At 38.9% G+C, this 25,867-nt stretch overlaps 1 protein-coding gene across 3 annotated transcripts in view; it reads right to left on the reverse strand.

Annotated features, from left to right (window-relative positions):
- MOB2 (MOB kinase activator 2) overlaps nucleotides 1–25,867 on the reverse strand; it is a 118,874-nt gene that overhangs the window by 59,622 nt on the left and 33,385 nt on the right. Inside the window, exon 1 of one of the 3 annotated variants that reach the window (XM_061342481.1) lies at nucleotides 20,428–21,496. The exons of the other annotated variants lie outside the window; for them this stretch is intronic. Coding sequence (XP_061198465.1) covers nucleotides 20,428–20,462 — 35 coding nt within the window. The 5' untranslated portion in view covers nucleotides 20,463–21,496. Of the gene's footprint in view, nucleotides 1–20,427; nucleotides 21,497–25,867 lie in introns of those variants that run through there. 3 annotated transcript variants of the gene reach the window in all.

Consider the following 25,867-nt stretch of genomic DNA (forward strand, 5'->3'; position numbering starts at 1 on the left):
TGAATCTACCACACAAAGCAAAAATTGCTCCAGATAACTCTTGATCATTCACCGTCTGTGAGCAAATAAGCACTGACTCAAGTAATAAATCACACAAAAAAGCATTTTTAACAATGAATATTGAAATGACTGTCACTTGTGGCCTAGGTGAAACTGCTCTGGCATAATGGGAAAACTTCACGCTACCCAAATACAAAGATTAAATATTCACTACTTAAACAGAGGGAAGCAATGGGTAAGGTCCCACAGAATTCCAGCCTGAGTACAGCATTATTCTCTATTTTATTGGTCGGAATATCTAAGGACAATATGTTTGTCAAGCTGAATTTCATCTTGATCCCATCTTTACAATGTTCCTTCAGAGCTGTCATCTGAAAATTTAAGTTAAAGAAATCCAGCCTAAAAATAGGAGAATTGCTTTATTTCTTTCTAGGTGCTTGAGATTATACAGTTAGGTGGTAACCAAGTATACCTATCTAGGGACTGATTAGATCACAAGTGTTGAGAGAAAAAAGGGTTACAATGAATTATAGGCTGCAGAAATCAACAACATCGTACTGTTGAAAAAGGCAATGAGACTGAGCTGTACAAATATGCTACATCTGCAAGACAGAAAGCAATTTGCAGCATTTATCAAGCCTCAGCTGGAGTATTGTGCCCAACCCTTGGCACCCTAGTTGAAGATAGATATCTTCATTTAGCTGGAGCCCAGAGAGCACCAAGAAGAATATTATCTATCTCACAGATGAGAAAAACGAGGGAGGAAAACAAGATAATACCTTCCAAGAATGTAGAAACTGGTGTAAAGAAAAAGGAAACAAAATGTTCCTTCTGCTCTATCCATCACAAAGGGACTTGAATTAACTAAGAAACAAACCAGGTCAGTTTAGATTTTTTTTGTTTGTTTTTAAGTACAGGAATAGATTACAGAGTCTACATGCTTGCAGACCTTTGAAATGATCTTGCTCCCTAGCTGAGGACTGAATAGTTGGCCTCCTATAGCTGTGTCTCATCCCTAGCCTTCTATGATTTGCTTCCCATGGAAGAAAGAACAAAAACTGTGCTGTGTAACCACACGAGGCAAGCGAGATTTCAGCACTTCAGATTTTTTTTTCCCCTCAAAATAAGTTATGCTGGCCAGGGCTGCAATTAGGTGCAGTACACGACTACCACAGTGGTAGCAGCGATCTGCTGTTATTATACACATTGGGGATGGGGGGGAGGGGAGAAGAATCATACTTCAATTTCTTCTCAACCATGAACTTTGCAAAGTTCCTACCTACGTGCTGGCTGGCATCTGGGTCTGATTCTTCCAGTTGCTATGGTCAGGCTCTGATGTCCCTCAAGCTACTGAAGATTCACTATGGCCACAGAAAAGCTACAAGTTAGGTCCCCGCATGCAGCTGGATAAAAGCAGAGGCACATTCTTGGAAGCCTATCAAATAAAACTAGGATGATTTATTTGGTTAACAATTTAAAGAATTAAAAATAGTTAAAGCTAATAAACCAAAAGAATTTATGTACAGATCATTTCTAAATGCTCTGCAAACCCAGAATCAAACAAAGAACTGAACTCAGTTTCCTTCCTTAAAGACAGGATTCCTGGAGAGGTTGTCTTAAAGCCAGGCTCAGAGTAAAACCAGTAAGTCTTCAGTTTTCATGAAAAGACACATCTGACACTAAAATTAAATCATATATGACATTGGGGGCGGGGGGAGGGGGTTTGAATATCTACTAATTTGCATTGGAAGTGCACTAGCAATATGGAACACAGGTCATGAGATGGTGTCTGATGTCTACTACTTAATAGCAATTGACTACTACTGTAAACTGCAGAATCACAAGTTCTGTAATTTTAAAAAAGCAGATCTTCCCACAGCGTTTATAAGCTCCTTTCTGGATGCAAAACTTAAGCGACGTACCCACAGATTTTCTGAGCATTTTGATTTTACTGGCTACCTATTTCTTAAAAATAAGTTTCAGCATTCTCTTGCTCTAGGAAGCTGTTTGTTGGTTTGGGTTTTTTTTCCAAACTCTACTTCTGCTGAAAAGACATCAATGCTTTTTTTCTTTTTCACTCCCCCATCCTCTTTCAGGGATTACAGCAGCACAAGGGTATGTGTTCTTTAACATCTCCATCTGAAAACTATTATAGGAAACCAGCAACTAAATATAAACTGTCCAATCAGAGCCAGGGCCAGCCACACTGATGCTGGGATCCCAAAATGCTGTCATGGACAAAAGAACTTACCGCAGAAACACAGCTAAGGCCTACTTGCCAACACAACTGCTTCAGAAACAAGGAATCCCTGCTTCAGAGAGGTCTTCTGGAGAAATGTGTTTGGTTTACAAAGATAAAAGCACCCTTATTTTTAGTCAACATGAAAATAAATACAAACTCGCTGAAGCAGGCAACTCCATGATGAGGCAATATGGTATACACACTATCTCCTACACTATTTTCAGTTAGCTGCATCTAAAGAAACCCTTTTCTCTTTTCCCTACATGTACGCATTCCAGAGAGCATACACAAGCTGAATCATCATTACTGTGGTGAAAACACATGGGAGGAGGGAAAATACCTTTATGCCCCCTTAAGATCCCTTATGACAAATAAAGCATTCTTACAGGCCACTTCTCTTTTATTCCCTTCCCCAAGCAGAATCCATAAACTTTAGCATGGATTATTTGGTCTAAGGCTAAATATTCATCTAACCACTGCTCTGTTTCTGAGGGGAATTTCAACAGGACTATTTGGCCCAGTAATTCTGGACATTAGCTCAAAGTACAGTTTAGATAACAGAAATTGGTATGGATGATTTACCATTTTCAACTATCTCCCAGCCACTTTGTGCTTTGAAAACAGTATTTAAAAAAAATCTGTTTCAATTAATACTAAAAAACAACAACAAAAAAAACTCTATTTAATAAGGAAACACACATGTTAAGTAAAAAGCTTGTACAGAAGAGAGTAGCTAGTCCTCTACTACTTGGAAAGACCTACAGTACACTCAAAGCTTAGTTATTCGTCCAGGGAGAGTTTTGCATATGAATGAAACGTCTTTCTACATCTAAAAAGGAACACTCACTAGCAACCTCAGTTATCCACATCTGGTCAGGAAAGAGAGGAGACAGTGTACCCATATGTACCCTGTTTTCCAGAGCCATGTTTAAGTTGCTTCTACAGCACTTAAGGTTATTTTATACATGTATCCTTGACCCATTCCCTACAACAGTTTTGAAAAAACTATTTGAATTTGTCATGCTATTGAAGAGAACAATTTACTCCCTTTCTTCCAGAAAACACCCACAAACCCAATGCTTAATCTTGTTTTCTACTGCCTTGCATCATAACTTGCACTTAGAGGCAAGTTAATTCCGAAGATAATCAATGAAGCACTAAATTGTTACAAGAAACAAATTTGCTTCTACTTTACTGGTCTGATTACACACTTACAGCAGTTTGTATTAGTTCATACATCACCCAGGGCACCAGCGGGTCAGTCAAGTTCACTTCTACTTTACTTAGCTAATTCAGGCTTAATTTAAACACTCATATTAGAGAAACAAGGATCTTACAGGTCAACATCAATCACTGCTGTATAGAGAATGAAACAAAAAAGGAGTAGGAGAACATGAAAATTTACTCTTAAGACATAGATGGAAATACATATTTCCCAAAATTCTGCTAATTCATTTGACACATCAAGATAGTCCTGCCTCAGCTGAGAGATTTCTTTGCCAAAGCTGTAGAGAAATCCCATTTCAGTGAGGGTTTTGGCTTACTATTGAAGAAAAAAACTTGCGCAGGGACACTGCAGTTGTCAATATAGAAATGAAAGCCATATCACATTCCCTGTAAAAAACCAGAAACCTGTAACATGTAAGAAGTCTTTAATTTGCTTCTTAAGAGAAGGTTTTCATTAAATAGATACCGCAGCCAGTCCTGATGTAAGGCAAAGATGACAGCAGCACTGAAAGGGTTACTGCAAGCACTTCCTAATAAGCAAAACAGGACAGTGTTGGAGAAAGTTAGAGAACTGAAATAACAGAAAAGCAGTCCGCCTGGAAACGGAAAAGGGTGGGTGAGCAGTCTCTGCCGGACAAGGGCAAAAGCCGAGGTTTGTAAATTTAGAACAAAATACACACCCACACAAAACTTCTCAAGTACGAGGACAGGAGAAGGGAAAAAAGCAGCAGGGGAAAAAAAAAAAACAAACCAACCAAAGCCACACACAACACCATAGAACGCCTTTACACAAATTCTGCCTAATCATTCTTAATGGACGTCTGCCCATGGCTTAGTACAGGAAAGACCAAGCTTTCAGTGTGTGCCAAACTGCCTGAAACACAAACCCCTGGCATGCTGCCTGCTTTGATCCCCCATTTTGGGCAGTTTCCTAGAGGTAGGTTTGGAGCAAATGAACATGAACAGATCACTCTTTGGGAGGGCTGACCAAAGGAGTTAATTATCGAGTTTGGTATCACAATTCAGAGTGTTTTGAGTGCATTATTTTTAACTTACCTGAATTGATTTCTAAGCTTTAAAAACAGAGGCAGCTAGACAGAATTTATCAGTTTCAGTGTTAGAGAGAGGTCCCTACACAGGGTTAACAAGTGTGCTGTGGCAAAATAGGTTTTCCAGTAAGAGGTGAAAGTTGCTCTGCCTCATGCAGATGGCCATTAAGACGAGCCACGTGGACAACAGTTATTTATGTAACCGTGGCAAATGGCCATAGGGCATGAAGACCCCCATTCAGATCAGCCCCCAAAACTTGGTCCATCTCAAAGGAAGGCTCATAAAGTAACATAATAAGCAGTAAGAGAAGACTGATGTTCTTGGCAAGAGCAGCAAGCAGGTAATTTAGAGCAGGCACTGCCCCTTCAGTCCAAGAACAGGAAACAACTGTATGACTTACCAAAATGCCCCACCCAGTAAGTCCCAGTCGGTATAAAAGTCTCTGCTGCAAAATTTAGCTAATGATACAATCCAGGAGAAGACTGGGAGTACCACGGAGGGGGAACAGGAGAGACATTTCTGAGAAAGAGACTTCAGCTAAACTCAGCTACATGAGATCAGGCACGTACAAATCCTCATAAAACAAGCAGAAAGAAAAAGTATTTTCTCCTGCACAACTTGCTTCTTCCCTCTTTCTTTTTAAATTTTAAATTTAATTAAGTGGCCTCACACTAAGGTGTTAAAAGCTACAACCAATTTTTGGTTCAAATCCAGATTGGTTTTGCTAATGATGAAACAGTACCCAGATTCCAACACAGAAAGCTTGTATGCCACAAGTGACGCTTTTGCTATATGAAGCTTTAATAAAGAAAAAGGAAGAAAAAATCTAACAGTATTAAAAAAGAGCTGTCATTCTGGCCAAATACAAACCAAATCCTTAAAAATAAGACACATCAGGAAACACAATTGGGTAATAAGAGTATAAATTTTATCAGGGAGACTGCATACTACACATAGGTTAGTGAGTACAAAAGGCAGGGAGACATACAACTATGTGCTTAGTCACTAAAATATTTGTAATTTGAAACAAATGAAAAATGTCAGGCCATCACTCTCTGAATCTCCTTTTAAACTAGATTATGTGCTTGCTCTTGCACACCCTCCCCAGTGTCCTCAAAGATTCACTCATCTCTTACCATTACTATCCTTGTCACTGCTCCTCTTGCATTAGGGGAACAGAAATCCACTTAAGTCCCACGTTCAGACTGCAAATGCAGATTCTTACTGCGAAATATTATAGATTTAAGAAAATTACTTACTTCGCAAGTCTAACATTTGCCCCTGCAAAAGATGACAAATCTGGCTGCCATTAAGTTGTTCCTCTGCCATTCCTAACTTAGACGGGTCTGAAAAATCTGTGTAAAGATGCTTATTTGGGAAAGGGAATCCCGATCAACTCCCTGGAATTCAGCATCCAGTAAAAATCTAAACAAACGAATGCTTCTGCACTCATGGAAAATAGCTGGCATTAGCCAAAGGAGGCAGACATAGGACAACACACCACCAAAGTTTAGCAAAAAAGACTATAAAGCCGAACATGTTACAGGAAGACAACCACAATCAGAAGCTTTATACTACTCTGCCAGTTGCTGACTGGATGGTATGAAAATGTAACAGTGGAGAACTGAACATTTCAGCATAGATTCTGATCATTAAAACTATCATCCTACATTTGTAGACTAACTTAGCAGACATGCTTTATGTGACACAACTTCAGAGAGAATCAACTACCTCAAAAACAGTAAATATTATTTTTGCAGATTATTCTGTGGTATTCTGAATCATAGAATCACAGAATAGTTAGGGTTGGAAAGGACCTTAAGATCATCAAGTTCCAACCCCCCTGCCATGGGCAGGGACACCTCGCTCTAAACCATATCACCCAAGGCCTCGTCCAAATTGGCCTTGAACACTGCCAGGGATGGAGCATTCACAACCTCCTTGGGCAACCTATTCCAATGCCTCACCACCCTAACAGGAAAGAATTTCCTCCTTATATCCAATCTAAACTTCACCTGTTTAAGTTTTAACGCATTACCCTTTGTCCTACCATTACAGTCCCTAATGAAGAGTCCATCCCCAACATCCCTATAGGCCCTCTTCAGATACTGGAAGGCTGCTATGAGGTCTCCACGCAGTCTTCTCCAGGCTGAACAGTCCCAACTTTCTCAGCTGATCTTCATACAGGAGGTGCTCCAGTCCCCTGATCATCCTCGTTGCCCTGCTCTGGACTTGTTCTAACAGATCCATGTCCTTTTTATGTTGAGGACACCAGAACTGCACACAATACTCCAGGTGAGGTCTCATGAGAGCAGAGTAAAGGGGCAGGATCACCTCCTTCAACCTGCTGGTCACGCTCCTTTTGATGCAGCCCAGGATATAGTTGGCTTTCTGGGCTGCGAGCACACACTGAACCCGGCTCATGTTCATTTTCTCATCGACCAGCACCCCCAAGTCCTTCTCCACAGGGCTGCTCTGAATTTCTTCTCTGCCTAACTTGTAACTGTGCCTGGGATTGCTCCAACCCAGGTGTAGGACCTTCACTCGGCATGGTTAAACTTCATGAGGTTGGCATCAGCCCACCTCACAAGCGTGTCAAGGTCCCTCTGGATGGCATTCCTTCCCTCCAGTGTATCATCCGAACCACACAGCTTGGTGTCATCGGCAAACTTGCTGAGGGCGCACTCAATCCCACTGTCCATGTCAGTGACGAAGATGTTAAACAAGACCGGTCCCAACACCGATCCCTGAGGGACACCACTTGTTACAGGTCTCCAGCCGGACATTAAGCCATTGACCACAACTCTTTGTGTGCGGCCATCCAGCCAGTTCTTTACCCACCAAGTGGTCCATCCATCAAATTGATGTCTCTCCAATTTAGAGACAAGAATGTTGTGTGGGACAGTGTCGAATGCTTTGCACAAGTCCAAGTAGATGACATCAACTGCTCTACCACTGTCCATCAGTTCTGTAGCCCCATCATAGAAGGCCACCAAATTCGTCAGGCAGGATTTCCCCTTAGTGAAGCCATGCTGGCTGTCACCAACCACCTTGTTGTTTTTCATGTGCCTTAGGAGAATCTGCTCCAAGATTTTGCCAGGCACAGAGGTGAGACTGACTGGTCTGTAATTCCCCAGGTCATCCATTTTCCCCTTCTTGAAAATGGGGGCTATATTTCCCTTTTTCCAGTCATCGGGAACTTCACCTGACTGCCATGATTTTTCAAATATGATGGCCAGCGGCTTAGCAACTTCATTTGCCAGCTCCTTCATGACCCGCGGATGGGTTTCATCAGATCCCATGGACTTGTGCATGTTCAGATTTTTAAGATGGTCTTGAACCAGTTCCGATCCTACAGTGGGCCCAAGGTCTTCATTCTCACAGTCCCTGCGTCTGCTTCCAAGACTAAATCAACACAGATAATGCAACAGCTTCTCTGAAATTAAGTGGAGAGTGAAAAATACCATGTGTGTCAATGTCAAATAGAGCAACACAAATCAGTTGAATACTGTTTTTTTCAGGTGATCCTAAATAAGCTCTTGCCAAGTTGGATTTCAGCTGCTGTTACCTGCATTTTTGCAAGATCCCAAATACCTAACAAAAAAAGTCCTCGTAGACAAACCCCAGGCATAACCCTAGTCATCCATCCTTCAAAGAAAGGCAAGAATACTTCACCCCAAAGTATTTTAGGACATCAGAACATTAACATTTATACAGCACTTTGGGAAATTCTTACAGCACTTTGGAAAAAGCCCACAATCCCTGCAACCTGTCTCATCTCAGTGATTGTTACAGTCATCAGAATGGAAAAATGCAGGAGGAAACAGCTATAAAGTGAAACAAACAAAAGGAAACAGTTTGGAAACGTAATCAAAATCTCAGTGCTGTTTCTTTCTACATTACCGAAGATAAGGCATGCAGGGTAACATCTGTACTGTGCATTTTCACTGCATTGGGTAAGGCACAGCAGTGAATATTAAGTAAAAATCTAGTTAGACCGGAATACTGGCCTTTCAAAATCTGATAGCTAGTAGCTATAAATGATTCTTTAATGCTTAGATGTTCTGCAGCCAGGAATCAAGTCTGCTACAGTTAGCTCATGTCTTCTACTTTGGAATCTCCTTTTCCCAATGTGTAAAATGGCAATAATGATACTTCAAGAAGCATTTGGGCAGCCAGAAACCGAAAAGATACAAAGTCTAGTTTTATGAGTTGAAGTGACTTATATAAAGCCAAGCACCAAATGAAAGAACAACAAAATTCTGAAGTCCTCAGCTGTCAACTCAAAAGTCACTGCTTAAGCCCAATGCCTTTCAAAATAGTTCTTACATGAGAGAAGCTGCACTTCAGTTCTGAACACCTGCCCTTCATTCTCTCTTCTATGTGCATACACATCTACTTTCTCTAAAGATTTTTGCTGAACATAGAGCTCAGCTCTCAAAGCAAAACAGTAGGCAGCGCGTGATTACTGGATTCTCACTTTATGTTCTACCATTATCAAGTGAGAAAAAATTGTACACCAGCCACTAAGTTCCATCAAAACTCTACACGACTGCTGCCTGGCCACATTTCTGGTTTTACAGACTCCCACTGAGAAGTAGTCCATCTAGCTTCCGTGACTGCTTTACAATCCAAGGCAAGCCTTAGCTCCTCACTTACATTATGTATCCCATCCTATACATAGTCATATCCTAAAAGTGCTTAATCTAGAAAGCTGATCTTAAATACTCCCAGAGAGAAGGCAAAAAGTGATCTGGTAGAACAAAGCAAAATAATCCTGTTTTGGGAATTAAACAGTTTTTCCTGTCAAAAGATGGAGTGACTCAACATTAAAAGCAGAATTTCTAAGTTACCACCAGAATTTTTATCCTTTTACTGTAGCATTACCTAGAAGACCAGCTTAAGGAGAGTGACTGATCTTGCTGCAAAGACAAGCTTAGATGAGAGAACCAGGTTTTGGCTGAAAACTCTGAATAACCAGGAAGCAACTCAGAGTTGACTCAAAACCATCATGTTTTTCAGGCAATATCAGCCTTCCATTTGAAAGGCTCATGAGTGTTTCTACAAGACTTCTAACCATCATCAGTTTAGCACCACATATACCTTCACATACGCATATGACAGTCAAATACTTTTTTCTTCAAGACTATCTAAGGGTACATACCACACATAAGGCCTACTCTTTCCCCACAAGGAGTCTCTCATGCCAATGTATTCAGCTCGGTTACTTAAGACTGCCCTGGTGTTACGCTTCCTTTTTCATGTTTCCATCTGTACTACTTCCAGGACTGAAAAGGAATACTAAGACTACAGTCGTATGTTTCAACCTGACTCATTGTGTTTCACTGAATCACAAAACGTCTGATATTGGAAGGGACTCCTGGAGGTCATCTAGTGCAATCTCTCTGTGCAGGCAGGATCAGCCTAAAGCACATGGCTACTCAGGACTGAGTCCATATGGCTCTTGACTATCTCCAGGGAAGAAGACTCCACCACCCCTCTGGGCAACCTATTCCAATGCTGTCATCCTCACAGTAGAGAGGTTCTTCCTCATGTTCAGGTGGAATTTCCTGTATAAATGTTTAGGTTCACAACCACAGAGCTGTTAGTTTGCATTCATGATTCAGAAGAATTAGTTCAAAAGCCATCATTAAAACCACTCTAAACATAATTTTAGATTCCCAGCACATGGGCAAAAGAAATCTTGCACAGCAAATTGAGAAGGGAATTCCCCTTGCATGCTATTCTGGAACATCTACTATTTATCTATTTTTTTATTATTTTTATTGTTATTAACTTATTTAGTTTGGGCTCTTAATCCAAGTTCATGCAATTTTGCTTGAAGTTACTATCCTACAGTAATAAAAGTGCTCTTCCCTACAGTGCTGTGAGGAGGACTCAAGAAGACTATGCTAATTAGCACACAATTTTCAAAAGGTCAATTGTCACATCATTAGCCAGGCCATTTACATCTCTGCAGTGTGGAGCATTCTCCAGTTTTAGTCAGTGAAATGGGACAAAAATTGCTTAGGGTCAAATAGCGCAGTGTGCTAAGAGCTTAAAGTCTCCAGCAGCTGGAGCAGCTCATAATGGGCCATTTTCACCTATGCTTTTGTCCAGTTGACACTATCTTCTGTCAGATATTTAAAGAGACAGAGCAATCTTATCTGCCAAGAAATGTTAACATTCACTTATTCTGTGAGTAAATATCATTTACCATTAAAAAAAATAAATGTAAAGGAGCAATTAGCAAAACGTTGTCTGGCTCTATCTTTTCAGTCACATTATTTAAAAGTAAAAGCATAAAGAATGTTTAGCTTCTGTCATGTCTAGAAGCAAAACCAAAAACCAGATACTAAACCACAGTACAGGCTGTCCTTTAACTACTTCAGTTCAATAGTTAAATTTTTTAAAAGTACATAGCGCAACTTTTAAAAAGATATCACCAGAGTAATAAGGTGTTTATTCTCTCAATTTCTGCCACCTGGTACATATCCAAAATGATGCACATTAAAGCAATTTCGGCATGCATGTCAAGCAACTTCAAAATGCAACAGTTAAGACTTCAGTCCTTAAAGCAGGCTTCTCACACATACTGACTCTAAACACTCAGTTCCAGTAGGATACATCAGCATCTTTACAACTGCATTTGCTCTGCACTAGCCTAGACCAGCAAGCTAGACAAAGTGCACTACTGGGTTCAGCTCCAGGTGATGAAAGAAGGAAATCTCCGATAACTGCAAACGTGTCTGCCTCCAGCAGAGCTGAAATTTCTTCCTCTACCTATCTACATTTACCTTTAGTTGTAATTTCCACCCATATAAAGGTATTTAGCTTTTATATTGTACTCTTCTTCACGCCTACCCTTTAAGCCCCTGCACCAGTGTAGGATCCTTCACTTTTTCAGGTGTTCATCTCACAACTGAGAAGGCCTATAAAAAGTAGTATTTAAAAAAAAACAAAAAACCAAACCACCCTTAAAAAGGTTAGCAGAGCTCTCCATTTCCAATTAAATTCAATCCAGGGATACAGTAGAACGGATGCTGAATCAATTTCTGCATTCCCAGATCAGCTCTTTACAGTCATATTGAGAGCATCAAACAAGCATCATACTTTAACCCCACACATTATTTACAAATCAACTTCCACAACAACAGCTGAAACCCAATTTATTTTTAAAACTTGGGCTATATCATCATTTGGAAAATCATTCCTCTTCATTTTTTTTCCTTCTGACAACTAATTCAATGAAAAATTGTACTCTGTTGATACGTACTATCAGACTCCTCACATCCTGGTACAGTAATGGATTATCTACTTGTTCTAGAAACAAAACACTCACTACACTGCAATAAAATAAGATAAAGCTTAGCTCAGAGCAGTGAAAGCTAGGAAGGGATATTATTGTACTTTTGCTGTTAACCCTTAAAAACATACGCAGCTGAAGTTTAAGTGACAAAAAGCTCTATTCTTCATAAGCGGTGAAAAACCAAGACCAGTTTTCTGTGAATCACTACCAGAGCACAACCCTGTTTTGGTCCCATACCAGACAACAGTTCTCGTAAAGCTTTGTTGCAGGTTGACAGCATTGTTTTTTTTAGCAGCATTTAATTTTCCTCATACACTCACTTATGAAGTAATATATACTGAAGAATTTGGATCATCAAGCGAGATGCCTTATCTCTGCCTCTGAAGTTTCAAGTGCCAGATAAACAATTTATGCAAGCATCTACAAAATACTATGAATCTAGAGCCAGAGTCCTTGCTTCACCTTTTTAATTTCTCTGCCTCTTCCCATTTCCCCTGTTCCCGTAAGAGTAATTGATATTCTGTATTCATTAACATTCATTGATTATGGAATGTCACTGCAACACTTGGACATTTGTCAATATATGTCACCAACTTTGATTAACCTATTGACCAAGATAATTTCAAGTCCATATACTACAAAGTTCTCTCCACTCACATTAGAATCAAGCTTACTTTCAAGGCCATTTTTTCCTTCTCTTCCATTCCCAGTGCACAAATTTTGGCACAATCACACAAAAAAACGATTGCTTCCTTTATGTGTATCACTGACGAGCAACCTCCCTATTGCAGAGATTCCAAGACAACAAAGAGATAGTTCATATTATGAGTCAGGCAGAAACAATGATGTGCTATAAGGAATGCATGCACATGTGCATTTACATGAAACTTTTTACATGAAATTCCACCTTTCACCTGCAGGTATTTTAACAAAATCCCATAATTTTGCTGTAATAAATCTCACAGATTCCACAAAAGGACAACAGCAAATGCTCGAAGAGGTAAAGTAACTGTAGCAAGTTTTAACTAAGCTTATTAGAAACAATTAAGTGTCGTAATCTTTAAGCTGTTTTGTCCTTCTCTATAGATAATGCAAAAAGATTCAATTTAAAAGGTCTTTCCCTTATTCTTGATCATGACAGAAAGGTGGAAAACACTGCCATGAACTCAAAAAACTTCTTGAGAATACAGGATTTTTTTCAAGCCTGGCTCACAATTACTAATGACATTTAGGAAAGCTTGCAAAAGAAAAGAACATGTCACACTCCTCTTATCAAAGAATGTAGCTTACCACTATCCAGTCCTAAAACATGTAAGGATTTTTTTTTTTAATTGATTTTTTTAACAAAACCAACCACTTATAAGGTAATGAGCTGGCACACAGACGATGCTATCCACTATTTATTTCTTCCTCAAAAGCAAGATGCATTTAAATGCATAAATTAGTATTTCACCTTGCAACACTATGTAGCTCTACTCTGTGCTATGGAGTCTGAAATACATACTACAGCTGGAGAACAATTTAACCTAAGCACAGATAACCTGCACTTCCCCTAAATACAGATTCAAATGTGCAAAGTCTCTGAAATAATTACAGGCCCTACTGGTACACTGTAAGTGATGATACAGTGAGTAATTTAGAGATAAACTAAAAAACAAGACATCTTTCAGCATCTTGCTGTGGATGTATTTTTTCCATTACAAGTTTATAACTTGGTTTTTTTTAACTGTTTTTTCAAATTCAGCATATTGATTGACATGTAAATTAGAATTTCCAGACTAAGATTTCTGTCAGTTAGATATATGGTCTTTCAGCTACATAATCCTACCAGGCAGCTGTATTAAAACATTAGGCTAACAGGATAATTTACTGAACAAGTATCATGAGGAGCCTGAAAATTACTGTTACTTTGACATGACCCTCATTGCAAATCTGTGCCTTCTACTCTCAGGTATCACACCCTCATTACCCGATCAAGTTTCAATCAAACCATAAACTATCTGCAGTGATCTCACCAAGGCAGCTGGCAGTGCATGTACCTGGTAAAACAATTTCTCTGCAAATCTCCTCTTACCCAGAAAGGCCCTTCTACGACTGCTCAGTTCTAGCAGGCACTTAATGCACACTCTGCTTCCAAGGGCAGCAATAAGAAATGGTACCACCAGCTTCACATGGGATATAAACTGAATGTTTGAGGATACTCTCATTTTTAATTTTCATTTTTCAGAAGCATTAAGTGAAGGAAAGTGAAGGAAGTTCAGTTACACATAGAGTCTAACTTTATCTAGCGTTAATGTCTTGGCCTTCTGAGAGTATTCGTTAGATGATAATAGCCCTAAAATCTTGTGAAGAGTCATTTATTGTGTGCATTACAAAGCTCACTGTTAGGAAGGAGCTGCTTGAAATATCTTGAGAAACAAAACTTACCTCATTTCAACTTAATACTTATGGCACACAAAGCAAAAACATTCACCATTATCTGGCTGGTTATCCTTAAAAACCACAACATGCAATGCAAAGAATTTTTGCTCAAAGTTTTCTCTTTGAGATATAACAGGCTCTTATAGAAAGAAGAGATGAGTGGTGTGATTAGCTGGCATTTCCATTCAGAGAAGATAACCAAGACTATGTCAACCTCATAACCCAAAAAGGAAGAATATTGTTCTCCAGTATTACAACACTTACTGAAGCACACTAAAGGAATAAAACAAACATCGCAGATCACTAGCTTTACTACATAAGAAAAATCATTCAGGGCAGCATAGTCCAGTCATCATCTGACCCAACTGCAACAGATCTCACCAACCACCACGCTGCAGTAACACACACCTTCATGACATCTCAAACACGGCAGCATCAAGATGAATTTTAAGACCAGCTGGCATCAATCTGTCTTTCTATAAACCTTTTCTATTTCAAAATCCCTAGTATGCCAAAAGCTACAAATTTAAGCACTCCTTCCTATGAGAGAAAAAGACCTGACTCACTTTGATGAACCCGTGTAACAAACAACTAAAATGCCCCCACATACATAAAGCAGTAAATGGAGAGGGGCTTAGGCCTTGGAGGAAAGACTGTGTACCTCCCAGTACAGCACAGAGGCTCTGCTTATCTGTCTCTCCTCCTTACCAGTACTGTGACCTACAGAGCAGTGATGCTAAGCAGCTCCCCTCCTCCACCCCTCCTACGTCTCAGACGCTTCCTGTCTCCACTGGCATTTATTTTCAGCCCTCGAGATGCCTTTCTATATGTTCCAAGAACCCTCTAGCCATCCTCCGTCCAGATGGCAGACTTCAGATGAAGGGAACAGGGTCTTGGAAGGTCTTTTCTTGGCCTGCTTCTCAGCAGCCTGCTGGAACTCAGAGGCAGACTGAGTCTTGGACAGACAAGGCTCTGTTGAAGTGCAAAAGCCCTTCAATCCCTCCCCACAATCTTCCTCAATGCCCTCTTTGTCTTCAAACAAATTTGTCTTAAACCTTTTAACAGCCTCTGCTTTCCAGGGGCATGCTTTATACAATCTATTCCCTACAAAGCTGCAGAAAGCCAATAAAAGGGCAAAGGAAAAGGGTCTTAATGCTGTAATGGACAACCAGAGCCCTAGTTTTACTACATACAAAGCAGATGCTATTTTGACAAGCAGATGCAGAAGAATAAGGTAGAGTGGTAGGTTTCGGTCATATTGATCCCTGTCACCTGCAACAGATTTCCTGACATGACAGGAGAACAGTAGTTTATATACTCAAATTCAATAAAGACCATCACCCTACAACGAACTATTTTCAAACTATGACTCTCCCAGAAAATCAGTCATTCTTATCTCTGCACTAAGACAACAGAATCAGGCCAATGTACAGTCACAAAGACCAACACAGTGTTATCACCAACACTGTCATTCATGTACAAGCTTCAGAGAATTACTGATTGTTTTAGTTTGACAAAGTAAAAGTTTTGCCAAAGTACGTAGAAAGTTAAGGCAAAAAAAAAAACAAAACCTGTTTCCAACTGAGGCTTCACTGAACAACAGTTTTGTGAGTTTCAGTAAGATGTCGACAAGATTTCTTTAACCCTATTCATACCAAAGAGTATAACATTATTTATCATACAGGTAAATGCAAAAAAAAAAAAAAAACCCACTAAAAACAAAACAAAAAAACCCTTCGAAGACCCAAGAGGATTTAAAACTGAAATAATGCTGGATACTTGAGAGTACAACATATTTAGGTATAAATTACTCTAAAACCTAATTTAGTAAGCAAAGACAGTTCCCCATTTAAAGACTAAAGCTATCAGGAAGATTCTTATGTAGCTCTTGGCTGGAAAGATTAATTTAGGAAATGAACTGCAAGAGAAAAAAAAAAATTGCAGAACTTTAGTAAAACCCAACTGGGCTACAAAAAGAAGTTACAGAAAAGCTTCAGCAGCACAGAAAACATCAATTTCAGGTAGTACCTTAAAAATCCAGCACCTCAAAAGAAATGATCAGAACAGTAAAGTGCTGGGAAAAATTAGGCAAAGCATGGTCTCTGAAGGTTGATAATAATAACAATTAAAAAAATGCATCTTGCTTGGTGGGAAAAGCAACACAATCTAGAGGCAATATTATGCATTGCAGTGCCACTACTGTATTTGCAATGCTGTTTTTTCAGTCAAATTCTTGTTCTCTAGGCTTACTATTGATTTTAAAAGTTAGTTGAATAGCTTATTTGGTCCTTTCTATCATTTACATTTGTCACAATACTGACTGTGAGAAGATACCTTTGGTCTCTTTTTGACCAAAAAAAAATAATACAAGAAACTACTTAAAGAAAATTCACCACTCCTTTATAGGGTAGTTTGAAAACCAAATAGTACAAGTAAGCTATATGAGATAGCCTGGACAGATTTTTTATCATGTATACTCTATTTTTATTTTTTTTTATATATAATTTTACATTGTTAGAAACCAATCTTTTCCAGAGAAATGTATAAAAGACTCCTAATTAATTTCAAATAACTTCAAACACTTTTCAGATCAATCCTTTCATTTAAGGGGTGTGATCTGTTTGCTTGTTAGGGTAATACACTAACTCCATAATGATATTCATAGCTCCACCCACAAGCATTTAGGATTGTCTAATGGAGATTTATCCGCTGTTATGAAATATCCACTGTATGATTTACAGTCATTTACTGTGTAATAGCTATAGCTGATTAACTGGTTTTAAGTTTCTGTTTTATCTCCTCCCTTTAGTTTCTTAACAGATTAAAAGGGTGTACCTTCATCAGAAATTATTTAAATTCAATTTATACAGCACAACAAATGGCTGGCTACTACTAGAACATCAGCTAATTCCATGAACTGAAAATCTGACCCAGAAATTGTTATTTAAAACTGAAATGAGTTATAGACCACCTAGAAACCTTTGATAATAGGAGCTAGCTAACATAGGTGGAGTGAGCCAGATAATTACAGAAAAATATGTCCATCAGCTATAGAGTCAATGCAACATAAGGAGACAAACTACCCCATTATGATCGGAGACACCCATTTCCTTACCACTGGAAAGATGGACTTGATTTACTTAAGTCAATGGTTTACTAACCACACACTCAAGACACTTGCGAGGGTGGTTCACAGAGTCGATCCAAATCCAGCAAGTATAGTTTGAGATATCTGGCCTCTGATCTGAAGCCACATCATATGTCCTTGGCACTGAGCTTTCATACTCTAAGACTATGAATGTGTGGAATGGAAATAAGAAGGAAAAAAAGAAAAAAAAAACGAAAAGAAAAAAAAAAGGGGGGGAGGGGGGAGGATACACAATAATCCTTTTAAAACTCACACAATTAGTCACACTTTGAAGAAAAACTAGAAGAAAATTTAAGTACACAAAGAAGGCCAAGGAAGCAAAGTGAATGAGGGAAAGTGGAAGGGAAAAGATAGCAACTGCAGTAATACCTGAAAAGACAATCATCTGGCAGGATACGCTAATAGGGAAAAAAAACAAATATGAATGAACATGTATTACAATTAATGAAGATGATAACTGCTTTATCTGTTAAGTTCTACATATTGTTGCCATTAAAGTAGGATAGGAAATGCATCTCTTTGGTCCATCAGTTACAGCTAAGCTTTAATAACCTTTGAGGTAAGTGAATAGACAATAAGTTTTGCACTTTTTATGGTGCAGTAATGAAAAAGGGGCTGCTGCACTAGAAATTAAGCATTTCTTTCACATATCTATTTTCAATTCGATTTTAAAGCTAACAACATTCGAGCACTTAATGTGTAATGAACATTCTTTCCTTGCCTTGCAGAAAAGAATTATCTTAGAATTCAGTATGAACAACTGTAAACCAATGGTATTAGCCCAGGACAAGACTGCACTACAAGCAGGAACAAAAGGGTAAAGTTTATATTCGTAAAGTTTTATGAGCATCTGGGTCTACCAGCAACATGAAAAATAGCTTAAGATAAACGATACAGAAGATATGGTAATCCTATAGATTACTAAACTTGAAAAAAAAAACCACACAGATGCTGAAGCCACAGCAGCTTTATTATTGACAGCATTTACCTTCCCTGTCATGACATTTCCCACTATCATCCAAAAAATCATTGTATCTCTCTTCTCTCTTTGTAAGCTGCACTGAGATTTTTTCACCCTGATTTAAAGCTAAATACACTGTATTTTATTTCACATTCTTCTGAAAATAGGGTTTGCAATTAAAAGGGACCATAAGGGGAATCCAAACAGTAAGCAAGTGCCTATTTCATTCTCTAAGGGTGATAAGGCTACACTTATCCCCTTCCCACATGTATTGCCTGGAAGCATCTGGTTTAGGCTGCTATTTTGATATCTTCATGCCAAAGTTTGTTTAAATAAAGCAACTATAATCTTTTGGCTAGTAAGTGCTAAGAAAATCTTTGCTCTAAGATAGCCATATTCTGTTACCAGCAGAGGAATGCCTCCAAACCATCTGCTCAGGATGATTTTGTCAATAGAGCATTGGCCAGTGTAATGTAAAAATAAATATTTATCCCTAGTACATATACCATCACTATTCTTAGTTTTATTATCACCATTTACCCTGAAACTCCCTGTCAAAATCACTGTTTCTGTAAAGCTGTGTGGGAAAGGAGTAATTCTTTATCCAACTCTCTAGACAGTCATTGGAATTTGGAACCAGCTGCTGTAGAACCACTCACTGTTACAAAATTTAGAGATTATGCAAAAGCTTGTATCTACAATACTTCTAAATAACTGATACTGCTATTGCTTTCAGAAAGGAAAGGTATTTTTCACCCACAGAAGGGGTGGAGTACTTAGAGGCCTTGGAAACTGGAAATCCACACTGGCAGAAGCAGCAGAAGGAAGGGCAAGAATTCTTGCCCATATACAACCATATGTCCCTCAAGACCTGGGGAAAAAAACCCAACATGATTTCAAGCTCATTCAAATACCCTACTCATATTACTTGTATTCTGAGGTTGTGGTTCAGAAATCTAACTTAAGGTTATATTATGGGGAAGGGCTCTTCATGAAACTGTCCAAATGGCCTACCGCATCTCCTATACCAACAGATATATCTACTTACCTAGTAACAAACAGATACTTTAACATACTGCATGACAAGAATATCTGGGGGAAAAAGAAAAAAAAAAAAAAAAAGGAACCAAAAGAAAAAGACATTCCAGACAGTTCTTAACATGCCAAGACTCTGATAGCATCTGAGGGAAACTGAAGTTTAAAGAAGAGCTCTTAACTTGGATCTGCAGCAGATCCATTAAGAAGCAGAAGCATTACAGACTGCTTCAGTCACTGGCCTATATGGAGCCTAGAAATCAGTGGTAGACTCTCTGTCCAGATTGGCTCTTAACTCATTTTAGTTAGGCATAAAGAACACCTGCTTTTCATTGCATTTGATATGTGCTATTTTCTGAGAGGGCCATCAGATGGGGCTTAGCAATAAAAGGGAGAAAGTGGATTTCTGATATGCAAATACTGTTCCAAGTTGTTACTGTTCCTACTTGTTAACTAGGGAGACTCCTAAACCACAAAAAATATAGTACACATTTTAATATAATTTTCATAATATTATGAAAAAAATCATAACCAATTTCTTATCTCTTGCATACTAACACACCACCTGCAAAGCAAGAAAGAAACAACACAAATAATTTCAGGAGATGTTTCACAACCTTCAACTGCAACTCAAGTCAAGCATTAAGTGGTAACACAGACCCTGCAGAAAGTTCTAATAAAGTCTCTTGGTCTAAACATTTTGAGAGAAACATGAGTTTAATGAAGAAAGGTGAGAGGGAAAGAGTACTTGTAACAAGTGCCCAGTAAACCTGCTTCTATCCACAAGTTTTGTTTCAAAGAGATGCAGCAAACATTCACTAACATTTGTTACCATCAGAAAAGACTAGCTTTAGGCAGAAAAGCTGGACAGGAAAGACTCAAGATTTCGGGTTTTCCCTCCCTGCTGCTACCCTCCCTCCCCAATCCAGTCCCCCTTCCCCCTCTCCAGTTAAGCTCTTTCCCAGGTTTTGTCTGCACAGTACCAGCTCATGTCCACACACGCCGGTGCTAGTTAATACATGAAATTGTCTTACCAGCAGGAGCATAGCGTGCAGATGAAGAATTCCATTACAACAAAATTAACAGCAGGGGATTTCCGACAAGATGGCAATAGTTCGGATACTCAAAGAAACATGGGAAGCCCAAGAGAACTGATTACAGAAACACGGCCTGAAATACTGGTGGCACTTTTCCGGAATTCAGCAAGATGCAATTTCTGGCAGGCAGAGTGAAAAACACACAGCGGTTGTCTTCCAGAGAAAGGGTATACATAGCTCATTCTTGAAAAGACAGCTGTGCAAAAGAAAGATATATGCTTTCTGCCTTTCTTTTAACTATCAGAATAGCTCTTATCTAAAGTTTCCTCTTCTTTTAGGGTAGGACTGTTAAAAAAACAACAAACCTTCTCCTCCCAATAAGTGAAGATTTAGCAAGCATTTTCATACTGCTTTTGTCTATCTAGTCCTGCCTGCCTTTCAAATCAGTTTGAAAGCAAAGAAACATTAATTCCAACAGAATAAATAAGTAATGAGAACTACTATTACCAATCCTTCTTTTCCTCTTTATAACGTTAATTCCAGTAACTTGGCTACGTTAAAGAGTCAAAAATATCTGTTGAGTCTGGTGGGGTTTTTTTCCTAAAACCTACCCACTTTCTTGAAAAGCACTGAAATTGTCGTTTTATGCCTGTTTTAAGATATTTCATGAGCTCCATTCATCTTTCTGCTTATTAGACAAGAGGGGAAAAAAATCCCAGCTACAGAGCCTTAAAGCTCCACCTTGTGGAAGAAGCCTGTAATATACAAATACGGAAAAGGACTTCAAATGGAGCTTACAATTAATACCATTTGACATTTACACTTTGTCATCATTTACATTTTCTCATTAGTCACAACATGGTAAAATAGGCTCTTAAATGCATCCTACCCCAGTAGAAAAACTGGCAGTGGGGGATTACCAATAAACTGAAAAGCTGGATTTGTTTTGTGGCAACAGTCATCCTGCAGTGAATCAGCAAATATATATAACATACACAGCAGTCCAAAGCAGATCTTGCTGTTGCCAGGTTTGCTGTCTCCTGTGCACTGGACTTGCTCCATGCATAAGCAGGAAAACAGGGAATCACAGACAGAGTTATCTGGCCAAGGAGCAAACAAACAAAGAATACAGCAACCCTGCCATCGAAAGTAGAAAAATTACTAAGAGAACTTAAAACTTGTGATACTAGATTGACTGTAATTTTACACGGATATTCTGAAAGCTATTCACAATCCTCCTCCAACCATCTATTACAAACAAAATCAACTAAATGTCCTCATTCAGCCACTCCTAAACGCTTCTACTGAGAACAGCTTAGTGCAATCATAAACTGCCTATGACTATGCATGTAGCGGACTCTAAAGGAAACTGAACTAGTACTGCCCTCTACCGAAAGAAGAGCTTGAACATGAAAATTGCAGCAACTTTCACACCATTCTTTTTCTGCTTTATAGGGGTACCTGACTTTTCCTTGGTTTTCCTTCTTCTCTATAAGCCTTTACAACATTCAGGGTTCTGTTTTATGGTGGGGGTTTATTAGTTTTTAGAGGGTTGGGTTGTTGTTTTACTTCCTTCTGCTTTTTCACCATCAGGGCAACAAAGATGTCAGGCAGGTTTCAAAGTTTACATACTACATAATACTATGCCAGCACATAGAGACTCCAGAAATCAGAGTTGCTGCACTAAGGCACTGCAAGCACAGCTCATGTTTTTAGCAACATAAGATCTTATAAACAAATACAATAATAATAATAACAGAACAAAAAGTGAGGTGTTAAAATATAACTCCAGATAATTTAAAATTTTCTTGTCATCTGCAGTACACCAATCATATAACAGTGTCATGAGATGTTTTTCTGTGTAGTAGACCCAAGATATTTAAAGAAAATATATCCATATTGGTTAAATACTTTCAATAAATAGACATACCATAATTAGTAATTGATTACTAACAGTAATGACATCATTCTCCAAAGTAAACCTTGCTATGTTTCTGTTTGGTATCAGTTGCTCCACTTCGAGATTTAGACATTCAAAAAGTCTAAAACTCTGAATAACTTAAGGACTGAAATACTGTACAAAACCTGGAAATGCAGCACTTCTAGCAACATGATTTGGCTGAACAATGCATTGGTTTGGAACGCCAAGGAGCACAAAGTTTGAACTGGTTGAACACAGGGTCTCTAAGCCTGTAAAAAAGATGGGTGCATGCCACTCAAAACAGAGGAAATACATCACTTCGGAAGCATGTCAGCTTTCCAGCCTCGGGGAGCTGGGACAGCCTGTATCTCATCCCAAGCCCCCAGCTGGCAGCAGCCACCAGAAGATTTCCAAAGCTGCTAGGAGTACATTGCGTACGCTTCAGCAAGGTTCCATAGCTGGAGGGCGACTCCATTCCCTCAAAATCATCCAAAACACCCCAACCTCACACGGCGCCCGCACCTCCTGGGGAGTGCTGGCACCAAGGAGCTGCAGAGGGAGCCCGCTGCCCACAGGCCCCTTCCCGAAGGGGCTATGCCCCTCGTGGCACACATGCTACCACGAGGTTCCACTTCTCAGCAATGATATCGCAAAAATTAAAGGGCGATTACTCAACCTGAAGAGGACCTGATCTGCTTCTGCATGGCACCCCTTGCATCTATTTCTTAGAGTGCATGTTAAACTCATGTTAGAATGCTTGTTTTAAATAACACTGAATATTTTATTCTCCCTGTTGTCTAAGCTATATGAACTCCAACCCTGAATGACCTTTCACTCCATGCTTCTGTGGGGAGGACAGACTTTCTTCTACAGAAAATAACTGAACACATCTGAGGTTGTTCAAGGCAGATCCAAGCAGCCTTTTACTGCAAGAAAAAGGTTCACAGACTTTACGAAGTCCTGCGTAATTTTCACTGCTGGTGGCTGTTCCTCAAAAAAAAAAAGAGCCCAGATACATTAGAACTAAACAGTAAGTTTATTTTAAAACCAACAGAAGATATTAAATATACCCAGACACATAACCTGAGCTAATTTAGCTCACTTTCCACTCTGTGGCCTTCAAGAGGAAACTATCAAGTCTTTCTTAAAAAAAAAAAAAAAAAAAAATCCCCAAATCTCAGTCTTTATTCTAAAACATGGCAGTGTTCTCATTTTTTACAGTTCATGGAGCAGGACCAAAATCTCTGATAATAAAAATACTATGTATGGACAGGAGGCCAAAAGCCCATTAACAACAACAAAGTGAAGACCCTAAAAAAAGGCATGCCAAAGCAAATGTATTTGTCATCACTAGCATATGAAAATCCCTTGTTTAAATTAAGCTTTGATAATTCATCTTCATGAAATCAAAGCTTCAGACCAAAAATGACATCTAATTCATACAAATTTCAAAGCCAGTGCTATCACCCTGACCCACACATGAACCTACGAAAAAGGCTACTCATATAGAATTATCAGTTTTTACTCCCCACCAACTTGCTTCAGGTGTGCTTGTGCACAAGTATCAGATGTGGTGACTTGGGTTAGTTTACCTGCATCACTAACCACTGCAATCAAGGAATAGACAGACCACATCTCACTACGGAAACATGCACTTCATTACCACTGAACTGAAAGCACACACTGAAACCGAGAAAAGAAGCAACTTCTGTAATTTTTTTATTATTTTTTTTAGGCAAGGCTATAAATAGCACTTTAAATGCAGTCAAATTGTTCCTGCAACCGTGGAAGCAACGACACACCTAGCCTAGTCCAAGTCCGCCTTGTTGAGATAATACTGCATCATGTTTCCAGCAATTTCTTCCTTAGAAATCAAGAGCGTTGCAGCTACATTATCTCTCTGAAAGCCCTGAGTGCTGCCACATGCTTTGTCACTATAGCAGTATCTTTCTGCTTGGCAGCCTCACCATGCTTTATCACTCTTTCACTTCAGATGCCATATGCTTAGTTTCTTTGGCTGAGAGATATTATGCCTGCTGAACCACTTAGTCTGCAAGTGTAAGAAAAGCATCAAAGGGCTACTAGGAACAGACATGCAATTTTTTAAATCCACAACTTCAGTTAGATTTGTCATCCTACAGAATAAAAAGAATCATTACATTCCAAAGATCCCTGCAAAGAACCACAGGAAAGACCTGCCTGTCAGTAGAAGCACATTCTAAATCCACTTTTCAGCATATCCTATCACGAATAGTTAAACTAGCAAAACTGGACTCAAGCTGCCAGGCTATACAGGGAACAACATGTAAATGATAAGATTACAGACAGTGTGGCCCAAGCAGATAATTGAGTACAAGACCTAGGCAGAAAGCTCAGAATCACAAGAAATTCATGCCTGTTTCACCTTACAATAATGGAACAAAACAAGTTTATTAATCTCCACCTTTAACAGAAATTACAACCCAAAGAGACTAAAGGCATGGGGAGAAAAAAGCACGAATTTTCTATAATGATCCACTTTGACAGAAATACACATACCATGACCTTTAAAACATGTAGGCCTCTTTTGTATGTTTAAAATTAAATCAGGTTAGAAGCATGGACTGCAGAGACAGATTACATGAGCTTCACTAATAAATCTTTTCATGTGTTACATCATTTTCATATATTTAGTAACCAAGGACATTAAATAATTCTGTTGCCAGTATTGTGACTGATACTCCTTGCCAGAGATTTCATGCAAAGTACAGTTATACTTATGGTGTCTGTAGCTCACAACTATAATGGAAAGGAGAAAGACATCAACCAAACACCATTCCAGCAACAAAGATTAAACAGGAAAAAGCCCAAATCCTTGGGGTTTATACTGTCACCAAATTTGACCACTAGAATTCAAAACAGCCAATTGGAACAACGTTCCTAGCAGAAACTATGTGGAGAAAATACCAAATGGTAGTTTTAGTCACTTCCTTGGAAAGTAATATTGATGCAACAAATAGAAATTATAATTAAAGTAATTTTGAATCTACTACTGACATATGAATATACAGAAGAAAACATTTTTTCTGCTTAATTAGCAAACATTCTTATTTGACCTTTGAGATTTTCTCAAGCCTGAGAAGACTGACATATTCTAGAACATTGTTGTCACCTAGTGCTAGTAAAGAATTACAACACATGCAGCTGTACAGGCAGACTAGTCCATGTTTTGAACTTTCACACCTACACAAAGTAACCTAAACCTTAAAAGCAGCAAAAGATGGCGAACTTAGTCTTCTCACCTGATACAGCCTATGGGGACAGGTCAGCTCCTGAATGAGCCTCTTGAAGGAGGAAAGGAAGATCTATGTTTGGATTCTCTGGGTAAAGCTATTGATAAAGACAACAACAAGTACCAAAAAAAAAAGCCCACATATGTGGCCTTCAATGAATATGAAACAAAGTGTCCAGCCCTTTTATACACTTGGAAATAGTAGGCATTATTCTAAATACGCATTAATGTTAATTATTTCCTGC

This window comes from Neopsephotus bourkii, unplaced genomic scaffold (assembly GCF_033783945.1).
Source record: "Neopsephotus bourkii isolate Nb327-2 ecotype Australia unplaced genomic scaffold, CSIRO-AGI_Nbou_v1 NB_1792, whole genome shotgun sequence".
NCBI classification, from domain to species: Eukaryota; Metazoa; Chordata; class Aves; order Psittaciformes; family Psittacidae; genus Neopsephotus; species Neopsephotus bourkii.